General features: G+C 39.7%; 1 protein-coding gene across 1 annotated transcript in view; it reads left to right on the top strand.

Annotated features, from left to right (window-relative positions):
• The first annotated feature begins 1096 nt into the window (after nucleotides 1-1096).
• SH2D1B (SH2 domain containing 1B) overlaps nucleotides 1097-23634 on the top strand; it is a 38808-nt gene continuing 16270 nt past the window's right edge. Inside the window, exon 1 of the mRNA XM_058660556.1 lies at nucleotides 1097-1358. Coding sequence (XP_058516539.1) covers nucleotides 1225-1358 — 134 coding nt within the window. The 5' untranslated portion in view covers nucleotides 1097-1224. The remainder of the gene's footprint in view (nucleotides 1359-23634) is intronic.

Below are 23634 nucleotides of genomic sequence, written 5' to 3'. Positions count from 1 at the left end.
CATTTGAGCACTATTTCTGAGCTTAACACAGGCTAACTAGAGGCAACTTTGGCAGGCATGAACTGTCATTAAAACAAACGTGTTGTGCTATTTGAAAACATATATATAGGGCCCGGCGGCGTGGCCTAGCGGCTAAAGTCCTCGCCTTGAATGCCCTGGGATCCCATATGGGCGCCAGTTCTAATCCCGGCAGCTCCACTTCCCATCCAGCTCCCTGCTTGTGGCCTGGGAAAACAGTCGAGGACGGCCCAAAACTTTGGGACACTGCACCCGCGTGGGAGACCTGGAAGAGGTTCCTGGTTCCCGGCTTCGGATTGGCGCGCACCGGCCGTTGCAGCTCACCTGGGGAGTGAATCATCGGACGGAAGATCTTCTTCTCTATCTCTCCTCCTCTCTGTATATCCGACTTTGTAATCAAATAAACAAATATTTTTAAAAAATTAAAAAAAAAGAAAATATATATATATTCACACACACACACACACATACACACACACTGCCTAGCACTGTAGCCTAGTGGCTAAAGTTCTCATCTTGCACACCTGGGATCCCATATGGGTGCTGGTTTTAATCCTGGTGGCCCAACTTACCTTCCAGTTCCCTGCTTGTGGCCTGGGAAAACAGTGTAGGATGGCCCAAGCCTTGGGACCAGGTACCCACATGGGAAACCCAGAAGAGGTTCCAGACTCCTGGCTTCGGATCAGCGCAGTTCTGGCCATTGCACCCTCTTGGGGAGTGAATCACTGGATGGAAGATCTTTTTCTCTGTCTCTCTTCCTCTCTATATATCTGACTTTCCAATAAAAATAAAATACATCTTTAAAAAATTACAAATAGCCATAGAAAGTAAAGACTAGACTAAAGATCTATGGGGATACATAAGGCTGCAGTAGAGTGCCACAGAGCTTGCATTCTCATTGCTTCCCATGTCAGGGACATCATCAGTTCCACTGTGTATTTAAGCCTACTCCCACTTCTCTGAGTCACATTACGCCATTTCTAATGTGAGGGTCTTGGTCACTTCATCACCCACGCTCTTTCACTTCCTGCTATGTAAACCAGTTGGGTTCAACAGAGCAACCTCACCTCACCTCCACACCACTGGGGAAGTGTCATTGTTAGGCCCTTTCAAACCATCAGCCTTCCCTTCCCTTCTCAGGGGCATTCCTTGACTTGAAGCTGGGTTTCGAGCTAATAGGACAGCGCACACAAGACAGCGCTCTCCATGGATCTGCCTTATTACCACGGCCCTTTGACCAAGCAGGACTGTGAAACATTGCTGCTCCAGGAAGGGGTGGATGGCAACTTCCTGCTAAGAGACAGCGAGTCCATACCAGGAGTCCTGTGCCTCTGTGTCTCGTGAGTAGCCTTGGCTCACACACATAGGAAAATGTGTGTTGAAAGTCATCATGACAGCCACATAGCAAAGGAATTGTATTTCTCTCTAACTTTGCAGTCCCCAAGATCTGGAAGCAGCCAGGAGAGGATGGGAGGAGTGTGTCTGTCCATGCTGTTCCATGCAGCCTTCCATCCCTGTTGTAAATGCCACAATCCTGGTTTCTGTAGTATTGGAATCGGGGCTGTGGGGGAAGGGTTGCAGAGAAAATGGGAAGGGCAGAGAACAGAGAGAAAGTAAAAACATCGGCAAGTTCCTCTCCTCCAGAAGCCTATTTATTATGGAAAAAGTAAAGGGCTGTCTATGAAATTCTCATCACAAAGCCTATGTACGCTGTTGTATCTACTTGCATTTCTTAAAACTACTAGTATTTCATGTTGTGTTGGGTTTGCAAAGAGTTTCAGAAGCAGTCCGTGTTTATAACTGCAGAAACATCTGAATTTCTCAAGCATCTTGTTTATGTTGACTTATTTGGCGTTCCAGGGTCCAAGTTAAACACGAGATTCCAAGGTAGAGTAGCAGAACTACCCTGCTGAAGGCATCTGTGCTAATGCTATGTCTAGAGCACAATCCCCAAGAGGTGCCAGTAGAAAAGTCCTGTCTTTGCATACTTTGTCTTTGTAGAGACCACCAACATTTTTAATCTACCTTCTGTAGGAATTAGAACTCAATGCCTTATGTTAAAACTGAGAATTTATGCCATGACACTTGTTGAATCATGGCAAGAAAGACTCAGGATCGTTCGGACAGGAACAGGATCCACTCCTGGGAATTGATCTAAATGAAATGCAATCAGCATTATGAGAGAGTAATTTGTACACTCGTGTGTATTGTAACCATATTCATAACAGCTAAGAACCCAGATGTCCATCCATGGATCACAGGATAACGATAAGGACTTGCAGTGGGGGAGAGAAATTAGATGCAACTTAGAACACTCATTTGCTAGTGGGAACTGCTGATAAAATAATGAAGTGGAAATGAGGGAGTGGAAATCGTGGGGGATGTAAAATAGGGGTGAGGGGGATTTTTGGCTAAACCAACAGAACAGGATTGCTGCTGAAGACGGGCCAGGGGATTAGACATCCAAAGAATGGGAAAGCTGATCGGTTCTGACTCAAGGCTTGCCGTGGAAGTTGCTTCACTCTGTGGGTGAACTTTCATGTTTCTCAGAAGTAGGAAGCTGTAATGACAAAAGCAGTCACCGTCACCAATAACGAAGAGATTTAAAAGACCTATGAAATGTGGCATTGAAAGATAAGCTTATGTTGGCACCCAAAATCGAAATCTATACATAGCTTGTTGATAACATGCATTTTCTAAGAACTCTTGAAGATCCTTTATAGAATATGGAGGAACATGTCTCTTGCTTAAAGTGATACTGAAAATTCAAATGAGAAAGATATGCATTATCAGTCTGCATTCTCAAGTTACAAGTGATATGGAGAAATACTTCCTTACATTTCTTAACTATTGATAATTTCTCTTTTGAGAATATTCACATCTTTTTCGAGTGGTTTATCTTCTTTCTAATTCTTGTTTCCAAATTCAGTGTGTGGTGATAAGACATTTCCTCTAAACAAACACACACATGAAGAAACACACAAAGACTGATCTGTCTAATATTAACTTCCCATTAACAGAAGCTAGTTACACACTAAGGAGACAAAACACCATGTTCACGTGTGGCACAATCCTAAAAATCATGGAGAGTTCCATGCTAGGAAAAGTATTCATTCAATTATGCATTCAAAGACTACAAAATGCAATTAAACATGCACACACAGACCTGCATCTGCAAACTTATAAAAATATAGGGTTATGTGGCTACCTCCTTAACCAAAACCAGATGCAGGTTAGCGAATCAGTAATACTCACCATAAGCACCATGTAGCATTTATCAGAAGGTGCTGAGAAGCGCGACTGACATGCACACAAAGTAAATAAAATTAAATAAGGGTACAAAATTATCATTTGACATTATGATGCTTTTATACCTATAAAAGTAAAGGCTGGGCCCAGTGCGATAGCGTAGTGGTTGAAGTCCTCGCCTTGCACGCCCGGGATCCCATTTGGGCACTGATTCTAATCCCAGCAGCCTCGCTTCCCATCCAGCTCCCTGCTTGTGGCCTGAGAAAGCAGTCAAAAACGGCCCAAAGCCTTGGGACCCTGCACCCACCTGGAAGACCCAGAAGAGGCTCGTGGCTCCTGGCTCCTGGCTTCGGATTGGCTCAGCTCCAGCCGTTGAAGCCACTTGGGGAGTGAATCAACGGACAGAAGATCTTCCTCTCTGTCTCTCCTCCTCTCTGTATATCTGACTTCGCAATAAAAATAAAATAAATCTTTAAAAAAAAAGAAAAAGAAAAAGCTAAAAGCTAAACTGCTAAAAATTTAAGGAAGTTCAGCAAGGGCATCTATTTATAAAATTAAATTGTAAGAGACAAGTATTTAGCACAGCAATGAAAAGGCCTACACAGCCTATAGCATAGTGTTTGGAAATCAGGTTAAAGTAGTTAGGTGATTACCACCAATGTGGGAGACCTGGATTGAGGTCCACATGCCTCGCTTCAGCCTGGCCTACTGCAGAAATTTGAGAATCAATCTCTCTCTCTCTGTGTCTTTCTCTCTCAGATAAGAAAAATTTTAAAAGCCTACAGTTGATCTCATAAAAAATTTTAATGAAACAACTCAAGAACTTTTTAATATAGAAACAATAACCAGGGCCTGGGGCTGTGGCCTAACAGCTAAAGTCCTCACCTTGAATGCGTCTGGATCCAATATGGGCTCTGGTTCGTGTACTGGCATCTCGACTTCCCATCCAGCTCCCTGCTTGTGGCCTGGGAAAGCAGTCAAGGACAGTCTTGGGACCCTGCACCCTCGTGGGAGACCCAGAAGAGCTCCTGGCTCCTGACTTCGGATCAGCACAGCACCAGCCATTGTGGTCACTTGGGGAGTGAACCATCGGACAGAAGATATTTCTCTCTGTCTCTTCTCCTCTCTCTATATATCTGACTTTGCAATGAAAATAAATAAATCTTTTAAAAAAAACAATAACCAGAAGGAAAAGAAAATAGCACATTTAGAGCAACAACAACAAAAAAGAAACCATAGCTTTAAATGTAATATGAAATGTAATGAGGTATGTTAAGAAAACTGAATATCTGCTGGGAATATTACTGGAAGACTCAAATAAATAGAAGGACTCAGTTGAGAAATGTATCAGTTTTTCCTAAAGTATAAGTTCAGGATATCCCTAGTAAAAAAAAAAAGAAGAAGAAGAAGAAGAAGCAACACCAGAATTCTTTTTTTAAAAAAGGATTTATTTATTTTTATTGGAAAGTTAGATACACAGAGAGGAGGAGAAATGGGAAGAACTTCCATCTGCTGATTCACTCCCCAAGTGGCCATAGCAGCAATCTGAAGCCAGAAGCCAGGATCCAGGAGTTTCTTCTGGGTCTCCCATGCAGGTACAGTGTCCCAAGTTTGGGCCATCCTCCACTGCTCTCCCAGGCCACAAGCAGGGAGCTGATTGGGAAGCAGCACCACCGGGACATGAACTGGTGCCCATATGGGATCCTGGAGCATACAAGGCAGAGACGTTAGCCAGTTTCACACCAGGCCCCAGAATACTTTCAATTTGCTGAAAGGACAGTCAAGTGCATTCTTGTAGAACCTGCCAAAAATGTCTAGATTTTTTTTTTTTAAGGAAAGAAAAAGCTAGCTCTACCAACAATTATGATGCATGATAAAGGCATAGCAATCACCAGGGTGGTTAAAAGAGTTTGGTAGTGAAAGATCAATAGAACAGAATGCAGAGTCCAAAATTCAGGTACAACACAAATGACATTTGCCGTCTGCTAATGAGAGCATCTCAGGTCCGCAGTGAAAGACTTATAATAGACGCTTGGTTGGTGACTTAGAAAAATAATGACTAAATCCCTTGCTATTTCTTAAAGTAAAATCCATTCAAAATAGTTCTCATATATCTTTCTGTAATACTGAAACTATTTACTCATAGAAAACACAAGCTGTTAAAAATGCCTTAGACTGGGAAATCTTTTCTAAACCAAACAGAAAATTTAGGAAACTTGAAAGATTGATAGATATCAGATGATTCCAAAAGTTTCGAGTTTTAGTTTAAATTTTCACAAACTTGTAGAAACCCCCTCATATGACTATTGTAAAAAATATTGGAAATATCTGCAAAGGTTATTAACATTCTGATAGAATAAAATAAAGCTTGTAAACATATAAATGCTAGGAGAATCAAAGTGTATGATAATCTCTCATTAGAGGAGTATATTTTCTCCCATCTAGCAATTGTCTTCACTCTGTTGATTGTTTCCTTTATTGTGTAGTAGTTTCCTAGTTTGACATGATCGTCTTTGTCTGTTTTTACTTTTATTGCCCATGCTTTTGTTGCCTTACCCTAAAAGCTTTGTTCATGCCAATTTCTTCACGTGTTTCCCTTAGGTTTTCTTCTAAGCATGTAAGTTTCCAGTTTTATATATAGATTTGATACTTTTGATTTGATTGATGAATCTATAAAGTATTCATCTGACCAAGATTACCCAGAATATACAAGGAACTGAAAATCTCAAAAGCAAAACAAATAATTCGCTTCTTTTTTTTTTTTAAATAGGAAAATGACACGAATAGGCATTTCTCAAAAAAGGACATACAAATGATCTAACAAATATATAAAAAATGTTCAACTTCACCATCCCCATCAATGACATTTGAATTAGAATCATAGTAACATAACACCTTACCCCATCAAAAGGCTATAAAATAACAAGTCCTGGTAAGAATGTGGAGAACTTGAACTGTTGCTTACTGTTGGTGGAAATGTAAGTTAGTACAGCCATTGTGGAAAACAGCATAATATTTTCTCAAAACACTAGAACTATTATATGACCTGTAATTTCATAACTGGTTATTTACACAAGGAAAATGAAGCAAGCATGCCAGTGAACTATCTGCATCCTTGTGTTTATTGTAGCGCTGGTTGATACAAAATTAACTGAAGTGTCCATTGACAGAAGAGTGGAAACAGACAATGTGAAGTGTAGATACGCAATGGAATATTACTTGGTAATAAAACAAAGAAGTCCTGTCACTTGTGAAGTGTAGATGGAATAAGAGGTCATTGTGTTAAGTGAAATATGCCAGGTACAGAAAGACAAGTACCATGCGCAGGTGTTTGGTGTAACACTTAAGATGCTGCTTGGGACACCCATATCCCATATCACAGTAACCAAGTTTGAGTCTTGACTGTAGCTTCAATTCTAAAATCTTGGTAATGTGTTCCTGGGAGGCAGCAGGTGATGATTAAGCACTTCAGAACCTGTCACCGATGTGGGGTACTCCTAGTTTTAGCCAGGGCTAATCCCAGCTGTTTGAGGGCTAATCCAGCAGATGCAACAAGCCTCTCTCTCTCTCTCTCTCTCTCTCTCTCTCTCTCTCTCTCTCTCTCAGAAAAATACAAACATATTACTGTGAAAAAAGAAAGACAGATGCCACATTCTCCCTCTTATGTGGAAGCTATGCAAGTTGAGCTCTTAGATTAAGAGTGCAGTGAGGTTTTCCAGAGGCTGAGAAGGGCAATAGAGATAAGAATTAGAGGTCACGGGGTAAAAAAATGACCAGCAGATACTCTGCTGGCTCTGTCTTCAGACCAGAGAGGGTATACCTAAGAAGCCGTTGAACTTGACTGGACAATAAGATGCTGGACTCTATGTTTGGTATACGCTTGCAATGGGGGAATCTCAACTGAGCTTGAGCTGTGGTTATGCAACAAGGTGGAGGAATCCACCATGGTGGGAGGGCTTGGGGAGGGGTGGGGAGAACCCAAGTATCATGTAATTGTGTCACATAATACAATGTAATTACTGAAGTTAAATAATAAATAATTAAAAAAAAAAAAAAGAATTAGACCAGGCCCCCCCCCAAAAAAATGACCAGCAGATAAAAGGAATAAATTATAATATTCTACAACACAGTAGGGCAACTTTGGTCAACACTAATTTTTTTGTATACTTCAAAAAAAGACTCAAAATTTTATTTTCTAACACATAAACATTGCACATATTTATGGGTTACTTGTGATATATATATATATTTACACACACGCACAATATAATGTTCAGCTGGGATAAACATGTATGCGTCAAGCATTTAGCATTTCTTTCTGCTGAAAACATTCAGAAATCTTTCCCTCCCATGTTTTCATGCAGCAAAATGACCCCCTGTGCAGCAGAACAGCAGAACTTCTTATTCCTTTCTCTAATTTAGTGCCCATTAATCAACTATTCCCCATTTCTTCCTCCTCCCTATTCTGGTAGCCACCATTATATTCTTTTCATTTAAACTTAAAAAAGTTTTTTTTTTTTAATCTGAAAGGTGGAGTGACAGAGAGAGGACGATCTCCCACCCACTAGTTTATGGTACCTCTCCCGCCCTCCCACGCCAGTTAGCGTCAACAGTCGGGTCTGGGTCAAACTGAAACCAGAGCTGCATCTGGGTCTCTTACGTGGATGGTAAGCTTCTGCTTCCTACCCAGGCAAGGGGTCAGATTAGAAGTGAAGCAGCTAAGACTGAAACTGGCACTCCAACCTAGGATGCTGGCATTGCAAGCAACAGCCCAGCAGCTGTATGTACCACAGTATCAGTCCCATCACCATTACGCTCTTACTTTCCATCAGATAAACTTTTATTATCCTACATATGAATGAGATCATGTGATACGTGTCTTTACATGCTTGTTTTTTTTTCACTAAACATGACTACTAGCTCCATCTAATTTGTTGCAAATAACACCTCCTACTTAATATCTGAGTCATGCCTCGTGTATTCACATTCTCTTTATTCATTCATCAGTGATTGTTTTCATCACCTGACCACAATGAAGATGAAAGTGCAGATTCTCTTCAACAAACTGATTCCACTCCTTGGATATATGCCAAAGAGTGGATTGATCACTTCATAATTAAAAAAAAAAAACGAGAAACTTTTTAAAGAAACCTCAAAAATGCTTCCCAAAATACTTGTGCTAATTTGTAGTGCCACCAACAGTTTGCAAGAGTTCCCTTTTATCCACCTCTTTGTCACTGTTCATCTTTTTTTTACCATAGTTAAGCTAATCGGTTAGGTGTTATCGCATTCTGGTTTTGCTTTGAAAATCCCTGATGACAAGTGATGCTGAACATTTTTTTAAACTCTCTTCGAGCCATGTGAGAAATGTCTGTTTAACTCGTCTGCCTGTGTTTTAACTGGGTTGTTTTATGCTTCTGAGTAGTTTCTGATGGTCTTATCATTCCTGTTGGTCAGATATATAGCTTGCAAAGATTTTTGTCCATTCTCTGGGTTGTCTCTTCACTCTGCTGTTTCCTTTACAACAGAGCTCTTTTGTTAGAATACATCCTTTTTGTCTATTTTGGCGTTGGTTTCCTGTACTTTTAGAGTCAGATTAAGAGAAAAAAAAAAAAATCCTTGCCCCTTCCAATGTCCGCAAGTATTTCCTCTACGTTTTCTTGTGGTAACTTAAAAATTTCAGAACTCGGGCCCGGCGGCGTGGCCTAGCGGCTAAAGTCCTCGCCTTGAATGTGCTGGGATCCCATATGGGCGCTGGTTCTAATCCCAGCAGCTCCACTTCCCATCCAGCTCCCTGCTTGTGGCCTGGGAAAGCAGTTGAGGACGGCCCAATGCTTTGGGACCCTGCACCCGCGTGGGAGACCCGGAAGAGGTTCCTGATTCCCGGCATCGGATCGGCGCGCATCGGCCCGTTGCAGCTCACTTGGGGAGTGAATCATCGGACGGAGGATCTTCCTCTCTGTCTCTCCTCCTCTGTGTATATCTGGCTGTAGTGAAATGAATAAATCTTTAAAAAAAAAATTCAGAACTCATATATATGCCCTTCATCCATTTTGAGCATATTTTTGTATGTGGCAAGGGGTAGGGATCTAGTTTCCTTTTTCTTCATGTAGATATAGGTACTTAGTTTTCTCAACACCCTTTATGAAAAAAATTTTCCTTTTTTCCAAGGTGTGCTTTTAACACCTTTGTAAATTATCAGTTGGCTGTGGAAGTGTGGGTTTACTGCTAGGGTCTTCATTCTGTCCTACTGGTCTATATGTCTATGTGTATATATTATCATGCTGTTTTTGTAACTGTAGCCTTGAAGCATAGTTTGACTTTCTTTTGATGCAAGGTTGTTTTGGCTATTTGAGATCTTTTGTGGTTTCACTCAGTTTCTAGTAGTTTTTACCTAGTTCTGTGAAAAATGTTACTGATGTTTTGATAGGGAAAATGTTTTAGGTTGTATGGCCATTTTAACAATAATGATTCCCCAGTCCCCGTATATAGGATGTACCTGCATTTCTTCATGTCCACTTAAGTTTCTTTCATCAGTGTTTTACAGTTTTCATTGTTTAAATCTTTCACTTCTATGGTTAAATATATTCTGAGGGTGTTTTTTTGGGGGGGATGGGGAGGGTAACTTTCTCTGTTTTCTTTTACAGATAATTTACTAATAGACTAATAGATAATTTACTAAGAATGCTTCTGATTTTACATGATGAACTTTTGCTTGCTACAACTTTTGCTGAATTTATTAGTTCTAAAAGCTTTTTAGTAGTTTATTAGGGCATTTCTATTTCAGATCATATCAACTACAAGTAGTGATAATTTGACGTTCTGCCTTCTAGTCTGGTTGGCTTGTTCTAGACCTTGGAAACTCTTCAATTTTCTCCCATTCAGTATGATGCTAGGCTGTTAAATATGGGTTTGTTATGTCAATATTCTTTACCTAAAAATGTTGTTCAGTTTCTATCATAAAGAAATGTTAGATTTTATCAAATACTTTGGAGCTGTTTGCATGAAATGTCTTATTCCATCTTCACACATTCTATGTGTGTCCTTCAAAGGGGAATGAGCTTCTTGTAAGAATTATGCAGTTTGTTCTTGTTTTATAATCCATACAGTCACTGTATGTGTTTTGATTGAAGAATTGAGCTGATTTACATTAAAGATAATTATTGATGGGTAAGGTCTTACTACTTGATTTCCTATGTCATTGTAGTTCCTTCCTCTGTCTCTCCTCTTACAGTCTTCACTTATGATTAAATGGTTCTTCAGTGGTCTCTTTCGATTCATTGCTTATTATTTTTGCCAAGGCCATTATAGCATTTTTGGTTTGCGGTTGTCTTGAGGCTTACAAAGAGCATTTTTTATTAGAATAAGCTATTATTAAAATCATAGCGCCTTCACAAGGTTTACAAATATAGCAGATGAAAGAAAAAAGATAAGAATAACTAATAACAGAGTACAAAAAGAAATGTTTATGAGCAAAATTGATGTGTTGAGATCTTATTATTGTTTGTAGTGCTTGTCTATTCTCTTGAGGAACAGTGGTTTTTCTACTTACTACTTGTTGAGTTTTTATTTAGCAGAGAGTTAAGCTTGGGATTATAAAGCAAGTTGAAACTATACAACTGTGAACTTTAACATAAAAATAAGAAAGGAAGGAGGAGGGAGAGTGAGAGAGGGAGAAAGGCTTAGTGGGAAGTACAATTATGCTCTTAAAACTTTGTATATGAAATGAATACATGTTTTTCTTTTAAATAAATTAAAACTATTTTGAAGAAATACTACTAAATACCTCTACACTTTCACTCCATTCTGAATTTTAATGCCCTATTGTTTCTCATTTTTAACTCTTTACATTTCAGTCTTTGTACTAAGTGTGAATAAGACACTTCTGGTTCTCAGGGTCACAAGACCCTGCGTTAGGGTTGCATGCCAGGGTCACATAAGCTGGAGAGGGTTCCTGCTGAAGCAAGTCTCCAGAGGCTCCTTCTGTAAGCACTGATGTGGAAGTATACAGCCTTTGGACTTTATAAGGCATTGGATCTCACAGATGTGGCCACTGAGCTTTAAGGAAAAATATCAAGCTCTTTTTCCTGCCCTGCCTGGCAATGACTGGAGTCTTGCTCTGTTGTCAACTAAAAACTGGGGCAGGGTTTTTGAAGGCCCTTGGCCACCTAAGACTATGGATAAAGAGTCTGTAATGTTAGTGCACAGGTACATGCCAGGGGACAGGTGCTGTGGAACCCTGTTGGAGACTGCATTTTTAAAATATATATATTTATTTAATTTTATTGGAAAGGCAGATTTACAGAGAGAAGGAGAAACAGAGATAAAGATCTTTTATCCGCTGATTCAGTCCTCAAATGGCCACAATTGTGGGAGCTGAGCCAATCTGAAGCCAAGAGATAGGAGCCTCTCCCGGGTCTCCCATGAGGGTGCAGGGTCCCAAGGCTTTGGTTCATCCGCGACTGCTTTCCCAGGCCACATGCAGGGAGCTGGATGGGAAGCATAGCAGACAAGATCTGAACTGGAACCCATACGGGATGCTAACACTGACAAGGTGAGGATTTAGCCAGTTGAACCATTGCACTGGGCCCCAGACTGTTTTAATCTTGGTGAGCCTGGCCCTAGATTTTAAGTCTAAGCTCTAACATTCATCCATTCTCCCTCCCCCAAGAGAAAGAAGAGGCATTATTTGAAGCTGGAGGAATTCGATGTATGCAACACTTTTCTACAATGTGTCTTTTCTGTAATGTCATTCTAAAAGAAGGGATTTAGATGTCTCACTGGCTCCTATAGTTCTTGTGAATACAGCTTGATGTGCAACTTGTTGTTTATATCAGTAACTCTGTGATGAATAAAATCCAATGTTATTAATCCCTATCATTTTGCTGAAAGTTCAGAAAAGGGAACTTGGAATACTTTCAACCCAAATAAGTTAGTGTTGGATGGGATGAATATGCAAATGTCACTGATATGAATTATCATACATTATATACATGTATCAGAATATTGCTCTACACTACATAAAAATGTAGTGTATGTATGTAATGTATGCATCAATTTTTGAGCCATACTTAAATAGTTCTTGAAGCTGAAGTAAAGGGTAACATCAAAGCAGAAGACACTCAGAAAATAAAAGATGAAGAAAAAATGATAGAGCTTACTAATAATTAAAGAAATGCAGCTTACTCATAATTGAAGAAATGCAGGTTTGAATTAAAATGAGGTATGATTTTGTGTATTTAATGGACAGAAAGTGAAACTATTCAGAAGTGATGAGACTGATGACATAGACACAATTACACCTGCTGAAGCAGCCTCTTTGATTAGTAGGCAATGGACAGAACATAAAACGAGTGAATGTAACTTTGACCCAAGATGTCATTACAGTTGTCACTACACAAACATATACAAATTGGAAGCGGTCTAAGCATCATTAGGAGGCTATTTGTATGAACAGTGGAAGACTATGCAGGAATCAACAAGATTCGATAAGTCTGTATATAGTATGAAAAAAAATCTTCCAAGAGCCTTGAAACAGGCAAGATGCTAATTGTGACTCCATTCCTGTAAAAAAGGTTGATATCTGGGCCTGATGCAGTAGCTTAGCAGCTAAAATCCTTGCCTTACACACCTCGGATTCCATGTCAGGTGCTGGTTCTAATCCCAGCAGCCACAATTCCCATCCAGCTCCCTGCTTGTGGCCTGGGAAAGCAGTCGAGGACGGCCCAAAGTCTTGGGACCCTGTACTGCATGGGAGTCCATGAAGAAGCTCTGGGCTCTTGGCTTTGGATTGGCTGAGCTCGGGGAGTGAATCAACGGATGAAAGATTTTCCTCTCTGTCTCTCCTCCTCCCTGTGTATCTGACTTTCCAACAAAAATAAAATAAATCTTTTAAAAAAGGATTATACCCTTGTATAGTCATTTAATATTTCTCAAATATATGTAAGAAAGCTGTAATGTTAGTTATAGCTCAGATTTAGGAGTGAATTGGAAGGAGGCTTTCTAGATTCATTCATTTGATTTGACTTTCTTGTACTGTTCGCTTGTTTGGTATATATGCGTGCATTTTTTTTTGTTAATCACATATTTTTTTAAATGTGGAATTGTACTGCTGTCTATCCAAATGTCATGCTAAGGTCTAATGAAATTCCAATTACATTGTTTTAAAGGATAACCCCAAACTGTTAAATAAATAAAAATAGAGTAGTGTGAAGTCTACAGACTTATATGCAGATGAAAGATGGAAGAGATGAAAAGGAAAGCCTTGAGAGAGGGTTAGTAGTAGAGTTGAGGAAGGAATAACATTTGGTGACATGGAAATGAGGTGGAAGTTGTTTTGGAGGAAGAAAAAAACACAGCAGCAGAAATCTAGAAGAAAGATATTTTAGAGTACATATGATTCATGAATGGCAATCAAAAGTACTCCGGAGCCCAGCTTTTGCGGAAATAGATTGAGATATTACGGTTCTATAGATGATAGGGAAATATAAATCGTTTCTGAGAAGGAAAGTGATTGGGCTGAGTTTGAAGGACCTCAATCTGATGTAGAGCATGAGTTAAACTTGGAGACAATGGCAGACATGAGTGGACAAGGAGCTAGCCTGTGGTGGGGCAACAATGAAAAGGTACAAGACACATGTCCAAGGCAGGTCAGAACTCTACCAGGATCGAAGGGTATGTGGTCCATTGGGATATAGCGTGTAAAATCGGTGTTTATTCCCAAGTGTTCTGTAGTCTATCAGTCCAGCCAATACATTCATGTAAAGCAGCTGTTACTAACCAGTGTTGAGAACAAATCAAATAGAAAAGCAAGAGTAAACATTTGTTGGGTGCCTGCACATAATCAGCTCTCACTTGCCCACTTAGGGTACTGAAGGATGAAGAAAATATCATGCTCGTTCAGGGTTAAGGCTCAGGCCAAATGGTTAGCATAGCCACCTCATCATGACCGTTGTAAAAACCTAACGCCATAAACATCACCCTGGACTATCCAATCATTGTTGCTCAATCATGATTTAGAGTCTCCTGTACAGCACACACTTGGTTTCTGCCTCCAACATAGCATCTCACCTAATAGGGAAAATAAAAAAGCAAACAGACTTTGTATTACATGTAAGAACTGCGATGGTTGACTACCGTCTACACCATAGGAGGTAAGGGCAAAGAGTGCTGTATTCTTCGAGGGCTGGAGAGCCTCACAGGAAAGTGGAGATTTGAAGGATCAATGGAACCTTAATACTTTGTTCTGTTAGCAAATACTAAGTACCTGTTGTGTATCATGAAACAGTAATAAATACTATAGGTAATGTTTCTTCCCTCATGGAGTTCCACTCTGTTGAGAGGAAACAATACAACGAATACAAAAGCACAGACACATGACAAGGGAGGGTATGGAAAGATTCTTTTGAAGAAGTCAGATAAACCAATCCATGCTCCAATAGACAATGCTATATAGACAAAGTCAGAATCATTATTACAATACAAATCTCAGTCTATTTGTCTACACCTACACAGAAACAGCTACCAAAAGCTGTCTTCTGTGAGCCAAACATTGTGCAATATGTCATATGCATTATTTCTTTTATCTTTTTTGCAAATCTTTTTGCCATAGAAGGGACACTAATTTGTGAAGAAACTTTCCTGAAGCTAAGCTGAAGCTAAGTTTATTATTATGTTATCTGTGTTTACCAATGTCTTCAGCTCTACTGATGTATACCAGGTGGTTACCTTAGAAATATATCGGAAAGTGCTCAAGCAGGACTTGATGGTGGAATCTTGTATGGTCCCACATAGAAAGTTAGAAATATGCATGAAGAGATGAAGACGCAGCAAGAAAGAACCTCTCCACACAATCCCTCACCAGACAACTAGGTGGACCACACAGGAAACGTTATCTGATGTTACAATATGGCAGAGCTTCTAGAAAATACTATTGTGTAAGATGTTATCTGTACACAGCATGACCTTTTAAGACAAGGTCAGCAAGAATTGGTTTTGCCTTTGTAATCAGTGGAATATAAAAGAGCAGATATTAGGATTCCTCTGTAGGTGTGAAGGGCACAGAGGCATTTTTGGAAGGTATAGAAAGGTGAGAAAGAGAAGCAGTCTAACCTACTGCCTGTCCTCGGTGAGTGGGCTCATGGCAGTTTCTTCCCATTTCCAGTCATTTACAACTCTCAGATTCAGAACGCTGTGGAAAGGTGGGTGGGGTTCAGATAATTATAACTGTTTATTGGATATAAAATGAATATAAGCTCATCTTAGAAAAATCACATGTACAAAAAATTATGAAGAAAGCAGAAATTAATCCCATTTTATCACTCAGAAGTCACCATTTTTTAGTATTTTAACAATTTTTCTTCATACTGTTTTCTGTGCACAAATGAAGAATCTTTAAATAATCCATAGAAGTCACATATCATAAAAACTATTAATTTCAATTTTTTTGCAATAAAATAAAGTGATTTTAAATTCCATTTCCATGAGCTTTTCAAATTCCCATAGCATATACGTAAGTGGGACATTATAGATGATAGTTGGCAACCTGTAGCTAACTTTCCATATAGAAGAAATTGTAGCTAACATTCCATATAGAAGAAAGCTAATGTGTATCATTCTATCATGACCACTTATTTTACTTATTAGTAACAACTTACACATAAGCATATCACAATATATGCATAACCATACATTAAGGTTATGTTCACTTTGTCCCAATGGATCAGTAGTAATTTGGAACATTGAGCAATTTTTTTCATCTTCATCTTTGAAAATCTTCCCAACTCTTTAGAAATGCAGAGCACATAACTAATATCACAGGGTGTAGTCAATTCTGTGTCCTTCAACTGACCTTTCATGGTTTGGCCAAAATAAGACTAAAAATGTGAACCATGAACAAATTTCCCCTGCAAGATTAGCCACAGCAAGAAACCAACAGACAATCTGTGGGCTGTTCGTGAAATTGAATTGTACAAAGGCTCAGACGTCTGTCACAGCAACTGAGCTGTTCACTCTTCCCCCAGAGAAACCACACTGGAAGGAGCAAAACAATTCACAGAAAGGCAGAAAATCTTCAAGCTTTTTCAAATCTCAACTAAGAATTTAATATCGAATATATTTTAGATTATATTTTTTATAAGCCCTGTGTACTCCTCACGTCTGAAATGAAGCTGAAAACTTCGACAGCAAAACTGAAAAAGCAGGCTTCACTTTGTCTTTCTCGCACTGGGGGTCAAACACAAACTTCTTGAGGACGTGACAGGAAACCAAGGAAACATTAGTGTTCTGTCGAAAACCAAAACCAACTGTGAATACATCTATGTAAAATAAACTTAAACTTGGTTTATATTCAAATGTCTTCAAAAAGTGTTTGGAAAACGAAATTTTTAAAAAAGTTGATTCCAATGCAGAAAGTTTTTTGTAGGCTATCCATTGTTTTTCACACATTTTATGAACTTTTTTTAAGCATTTCAAAGAAAACACACCAGGACTTCACATTTTTTTAACACGGAAATAAAATTATCTTTGAATTCAATTTTCCACAGAATTTTTTACATTTAAGATGGTGTTATGTCTCTCCCCCATCTATCATGTGTTTATCCATTTATCCATGCATCTGTCTACATGGGAAGCAGAAAGAAAGGGTGAAACACAGAGCAATCCTAGTTTCTGGTCACTGCTCAAATGTTCTCAATAACCCCTGACTGGGAGCAGAGTCAGGAGCTAGGAGCTCGGTTTAGGTCTCCGGCATGGATAGCAGTGGTCCATGTGCCTAGATCATCACCTGCTGCTTCCCAAGGTGTGCATTAGCCAGAAGTGCGAGTGAAAATGGAGCTGGGACTCCAGTCAGGTAGTACAGCATGCGATGTAGGCATTCCCTGTGTACATTTTTTAAAGACTTATTTATTTTTATTGCAAAGTCAGAAATATATAGAGAGAATAACAGAGAGAAAGATCTTCCATCTGATGATTCACTCCCCAAGTGAGCGCAACAACCGGAGCTGCACCTGTCCTAACACAGGAGCTGGGAACTTCTTCCAAGTCTCCCACATGGTTCAGGGTCTCAAGCAGGGAGCCGGATGGGAGGTGGGGCTGCCGGGATTAGAACTGGCGCCCATATGGGACCCCGGGGCACACTCAAGGTGAGGACTTCAGCTGCTAGGCCACCATGCTGGGCCCTCCCTGTGTACATTTTTTAAAGAAAAGTACGGGAAGAAAGAGATAGAGAGATGATAATCACCTAAGATCCTATTGAAAAGCGTAATATTTTTATTCATGTTTTAAATGTTTTTAGTGGCCTTTTTAAAATGCCTCTTCTGTCCATAGATTAACATCTATACACAATGCTGTGTCTAGTGTCTTTTATTTAACGTTATCATATTATAGTGTTTTCCCACTGTTATCAAATTCTTATTTTAATATCTATATAATAACAGACCTCTGTGAAAGTGCATGGTTAATTTAAACATATTCTAGTATTGGATAGCTAAGCTTTTTCCAATTATTTCTCATCATAGATATTGACAATGCTCGAGTCCTTGTGCTTAAGTCATTGTTCATTTTTCTGATAACTTCTATAGGATAAATCACTATACATTCAATTTGATTAAACTGATGGAAAAATTTTAATTTCCAATGCACATTTATAAATTGTCTTTCAAAAAGCTTATGGTAGAGGGGCATATCATGGTGAATCTGATACTGACTGTGCGCATATCACAGGTGCATATCATCGTGAAGCGGATACTGGGCTTGCCCATATCCTAGGTGCATATCATGGTGAAGTTGATACTGGATGTGCCCATATCCCAGAACAGACAGAAAACCTGGGATCAGTTCTAGTCTCTACCTCCAGTCCAGTTTCTTGCTAATACACACCCCAGGAGACAGCAGGTGATGGCTCAAGCAAGCACTTGAGGCCCTGTGCCCAGGTAGGCAATCTAGATTGTGTTCTGAGCTCCTGGCTTTCCTCCATTCGCTTTCTCCCTTTCAAATAGACATCTGAACTTTTCCCCATTCAAGCTAAACATTTTAAAAGTCTATGCTAATGTGTAAGTCAGTGGTAGCATACATGAAATAGAGTAAAAACAGAAACAAAATGAGGGCAGGCATTTGACAGAGGTTAAGCTCTACGTCGGATGCCTGCATCCCATGTACACATCCAGCTCTGCCTTCAGTCCATCTTCCTGCTAATATGCACCCTGGATGTAAGAGATGATGGCTTTGGTGCTTGAGTTACTGCCACAGACATAAGGGACCTGGTTGGAGTTTGGAGCTCCCAGCTTCAGCCAGGATTAGCCCAGCTATTTTCGGCAGCTGGATAGTACACCAGAAAGAAATGGCTGGAAGACCTTGTCATTCTGCCATTCCAACAAATAAAACTTTTTAAAAAAGATTCATTTTTATTGGATAGGCAGATTTACAGAGACAAAAAGAGACAGAAAGAAAGATCTTTTATCTGCTGGTTCACTCTTCAAGTAGATGCAATGGCCAGAGCTGAGCTGATCTGATACCATGGGCCAGGAGCCTTTTCCAGATCTCCCACATGAATGCAGGGTCCCAAGGCTATTGGCCATCTTTTTTTTTTTTTTAAGATTTTATTATTATTGGAAAGCCAGATATACAGAGAGGAGGAGAGACAGAGAGGAAGATCTTCCATCAGATGTTTCACTCCCCAAGTGAGCCGCAACGGGCTGGTGTGTGCCGATCCGATGCCGGGAACCAGGAACCTCTTCCGGGTCTCCCACGCGGGTGCAGTGTCCCAAGGCTTTGGGCCGTCCTCGACTGCTTTCCCAGGCCACAAGCAAAGAGCTGGATGGGAAGTGGAGCAGTTGGGATTAGAACCACTGCCCATATGGGATCCCAGTGCTTTCAAGGCGAGGACTTTAGCTGCTAGGCTGCGCCACCGGGCCCTATTGGCCATCTTTTGCTGCTTTCCCAGGCCACAAGCCAGGAGCTGAATGGGAAGTGGAGCAGCCAGGACATGAACCCATGTCGGTAAGGGATCCCAGTGTGTGCAAGATGAAGATTTAGCCACTGAGCCATCGCTGAGCCACCACGCTGGTCCCCAGTGTGTTTTTTAAAAGAGGTTAGGAAATAAAGATAGATGGACCTGCCTGTATATAAGTAGTTAGTTCTCTGTGGTGATTGTAATCTGAACTGAGACTTGAATGAAATGAGGAGGTGAGCCAAGCTAACATCTGAGTGTGGAACACTGCAGGCAGAGCAGCTGTGAGCTCCCCTGCCTGGCTTTGAGCTGTTGTTAGTATGAATAAAGAGAGCAAGATCAAGTGGCTAATGAAAGGTAGAAAGTGATAGGAAATGAGCCTGGGAAGGATCTTAAGGCTAGAGGATGTAGGTGCTCATAGACCATTTCAAGGGCTCTCTAGTTTATTCTAAATGTAATGAGAACCCAGGGAAAATTTTGAATGGAGGTATGGCAAGTTTTGATGAATTTTTTCAAAATGATATGTTTTATTATTTCATGATAAAATTCCATAGCCTCTGGGATTTCCCTTCACCGTCCCTAAACTCCCACACCCCCACTGATTTACTCAATGTCGTTACAATAGTATAGTCCTTCACAATCAGTCATAAGTCCATCATCCTGCTATTTAAGTGTATTCTAGCATTGTAGGCATAGACAATGATAGAGAGTCTAGCATCTTGTTGTAAAGATGTATTTAACAGTTTCATTGGGTGTCCATCTTTACTGCATTGTGTCTTCACATCTGCATGTAATAGTCTCTAATGCATAGTTACAATACATCTCATTAAATGAAAAGCCATAACACAAAATCAACAACAGGAAGAAAAAAAGAAATTAAAAACGCATTAAGTTAAATAGCATTCTACTGAATGACTAATGTGTCACTGAAAAAAATGAAAAAAAATCAAAAACCATCTTGAAGGAAGAAGGAGAAAATGATGCTACTGTATAACCTATGAGTCAGTGCGGAAATTAGTAAGAGAAAAAAACCTTTTTTGAAAAAATAAAAATAAAAACAAAAATATTGGAGAATCAACATGGCAGAATAGGGTAAGGGTACGTTTAAACAAGATGGAGAAACATTTGCCAGTGTGAAGCAGAGAGGACACATTCCAGGAAATAGAAGAGGACAGACCGACAGCAGAGGGGCACCTGAAGACTGACAGACACAGGGAAGCAGGAGAGACTTCGCTGTGTTGTTGCAGTGATCAGATACCCCAGCAGCATTCAGTGATCAGTGAGCTGAGATCCACCAGTGGCCAGAACTCCACCAGCAACCAGGTGGGAAGGGGTGTTAACCAGGAGCTCAAGAGGTGAGCCTAGAGAAAAAAAAAAAAAAAGTTAATCCTGCTGGCTTGTTTTATTTAACCAGGAGCAGAGGCAGAGCAGCAGATCCAAAATGGGCTATGCAGGAACAGGGAGGATTTTATAATACAGACATCTTGGCAGAGTCGAATCAGGCACCATTTTGTGTAGGGACACAAAGGCTATGGGGTAGGATTGTGCATGCACTAAGCTGGGAACAAACTCATTTCTGGATCAGTACATTGCATCAATGTGGCATCCTAGAGGTCCCACCCAAAATAGGTCCAGCTAGCCCCCAGACATAATGGCCAACAGATCAAGAACTCCACGAGTGCCACATCATGGGCCATTTTGTACAGTGTGGCAAAGGCTTGAGACGGCAGGGACAACAGTGAGCTGCACATATGCTGACCTGGGAGTGAAGTCACTGAGATCAGTGCATTGCAATGATCCCAAAGAAAGTAATAGTGACTTTGGCATCTTATGACTCAAAATATGTCCATGTGTCTCTCAGACCTAGCAGCCAGCAGGTTCTGGCATGTTCAACACTACCAACACCCTAGCTATATAGGACACCTGGTTTCCTGGGACTTGCTCCAACCAGAAGTGGGAGAAAGGTTGTACAGAAATGGTGCAGCCTCAGCATGAAATCACAGGAGTTGGAGAGCAGTGAGTTGGAGGCTATGGAGACTCTGGTAGAAGTCTAACATAAGATCCCAGAACTGGAAGTAGTTGGGAGGAGTGGCACAAGTGACTACAAACAGTGTACCAACTGCAAAAAGTAAAATCGAACTGTGGACCTGTGGGTAACACAGCTTAGAAACCTGCCCCAAGGAGAAGAATCTGATAACCAGAAGTACAATGACCAAGAGCAGAAGAAGAGACACAGGCACAATGAATATTACTGAAGATTTGTCTGCAAAGGAGCATAACCTTTGCCAACCTCAGAGTTAACTGAGAAATAAAAATGGGGACACAGAATTCAGAAAACTCTTCATAAAGCTTCTTATCAACAATGAGAAGCACATAGAGGAGTTCAAGGAATTTAAGGAGTATGCCACACAGGAAATAGCAACACTGAGACAAATTCAAGCAGAATTATTGACAATGAAGGATGCAATCGAGCAAATTAAAAATTCAGTGGCAAGTCTCCAAAATAGAATGAAGGAGGCAGAAGAAAGAATCTCAGAATTGGAAGATATTAACTGCCACCAGGGGGAAACAAACAAAAAGCTGGAAGCAGAGCTTGGTAAAGCTAAAAAAAAGTATTCAAGAATTGAGAGACACTATTAAAAGGTCAAATATAAGTTATAGGAGTCCCAGAAGGTGCAGAAAGAGAAGCTGAGTTTGCAAATGTATTTAATGAAATAATAAAGAAAAAATTCTCTAATCTAGAGAAAGGATTGGGAAACAACATCCAGGAGGGGCACAGAACTCTCAACAGGCCTGACCAAAAGTGATCTTCACCAAGACGCATGATCATCAAGCTCTTTTCAATCAAACATAAGGAAAAGATTCTTAAATGTGCACATGAAAAGAAATCAATTCACCAACAGAGGAATGGAGTCAGACTCAGAGCTGACCTCTCACAGGAAACTCTACAGGCTAGAAGAGAATGGAGCAACACATTCCAGATTCTAAAAGAAAAAAATTGTCGGCTCAGGATAACATATCCAGCAAAACTTTCCTTTGTGTTTGAAAATAAAATAAAATTCTTCCACAGTCAAGAAAAGTTAAAACAATATGTCTCTTCCAAACCTGCCCTACCAAAGAGATTTAAAGATGTTCTCTTGACAGAGAAAAGAAATAGCACACACCAAAATTAAAGGCAAATGTGAAGAACATCTCAGTAAAATAACAGAAGATTAAATCAATGAAGAACCCATTGCTAAGATGACAGGACCAAATTACCAACTATTCATATTAACCCTAAATGTAAATGGCTTGAACTCAGCAGTCAAACATCATAGATTGGTTGACTGGATTAAAAATAAAACCCATCTATTTGTTGCCTACAGGAGACATATCTCACAAACAAGGATAAACAGAAACGATATCCCATGGATTGTGATACTTTTGTTTTTATTTTTATCGCTTCAAAACACTTTTTCTCTCATTAAATTCTTTACTGACCAGTAGATAATACAGTAGCATTTTCTTCGAGAATGTTCTTGATTTTCTTTTTCATTTTTTTCAGTGACAAATTAGTCATTCAGTAGCGTGTTATTAACTTCATGGCATTGTAAATTTCTTTTTTTCTTCCCGTTAATTTTGTTTTGTGGCCTTTCATTTAAGGGGATGTATAGTAACTGTAATGGAGACTATCATATCCAGATGTAAATATGCAATGCAGTATGCATCTGTACTTCCAGATCAAATATGAACCCCCAATGAAACTGTTAACTATATCTTGACAATGGGATGCTGGACTCTCTGCCATTGTCCATGCCCGCAATGATGGACTTATGATTGTTTATGAAGAACAATACTATTGCATAGGGAAAATCAGTAGTAAGGGGAAAGGGATTTGGGGAGAGGGCAAGGGAAATCCCAAGGCCAGTGGAACTCTTTCATAAAATGATAATGATAATAAAAAAAGAAAAATGTCAAAACTCATAAGATGTAGTAAAAACAGTATTGAAAATGTTAATGATCTTTTATTTTACAATAAAAGGTTGCCTTTATATCAGAGAGAACATATGATATTTGTCCTTTTGGGATTGACTTGTTTCACTGAGCATATTGGTCTCTAGTTGGGACCACTAGTTTCAAATGGTAGAATCTCATTGTTTTTAATGGCTGAGTAGTATTCCATGGAGTAGATGTACCACAGTTTCTTTATCTACTCCTCTTGTGACGGGAATCTGGCTAGTTTTCATGTCTTTGTTATTATATGTTGTGCTGCTGTGAATATAGGATTATAGATCATTTTCTCATATGCAGATTTCATTTCTTTTGGATATATTCCCAGAAGTGGGATGGTTGGGTCATAAAACAGGTTTATTTTCAGTACTCTTAGCACTTTCCATACTGACTTCCACAGTGGTTGTACTAGCCTACACTTCCACCAACAG

This window comes from Ochotona princeps, chromosome 2 (genome assembly GCF_030435755.1).
Source record: "Ochotona princeps isolate mOchPri1 chromosome 2, mOchPri1.hap1, whole genome shotgun sequence".
NCBI lineage: Eukaryota > Metazoa > Chordata > Mammalia > Lagomorpha > Ochotonidae > Ochotona > Ochotona princeps.
This window is presented reverse-complemented; position numbering and strand designations above follow the sequence as displayed.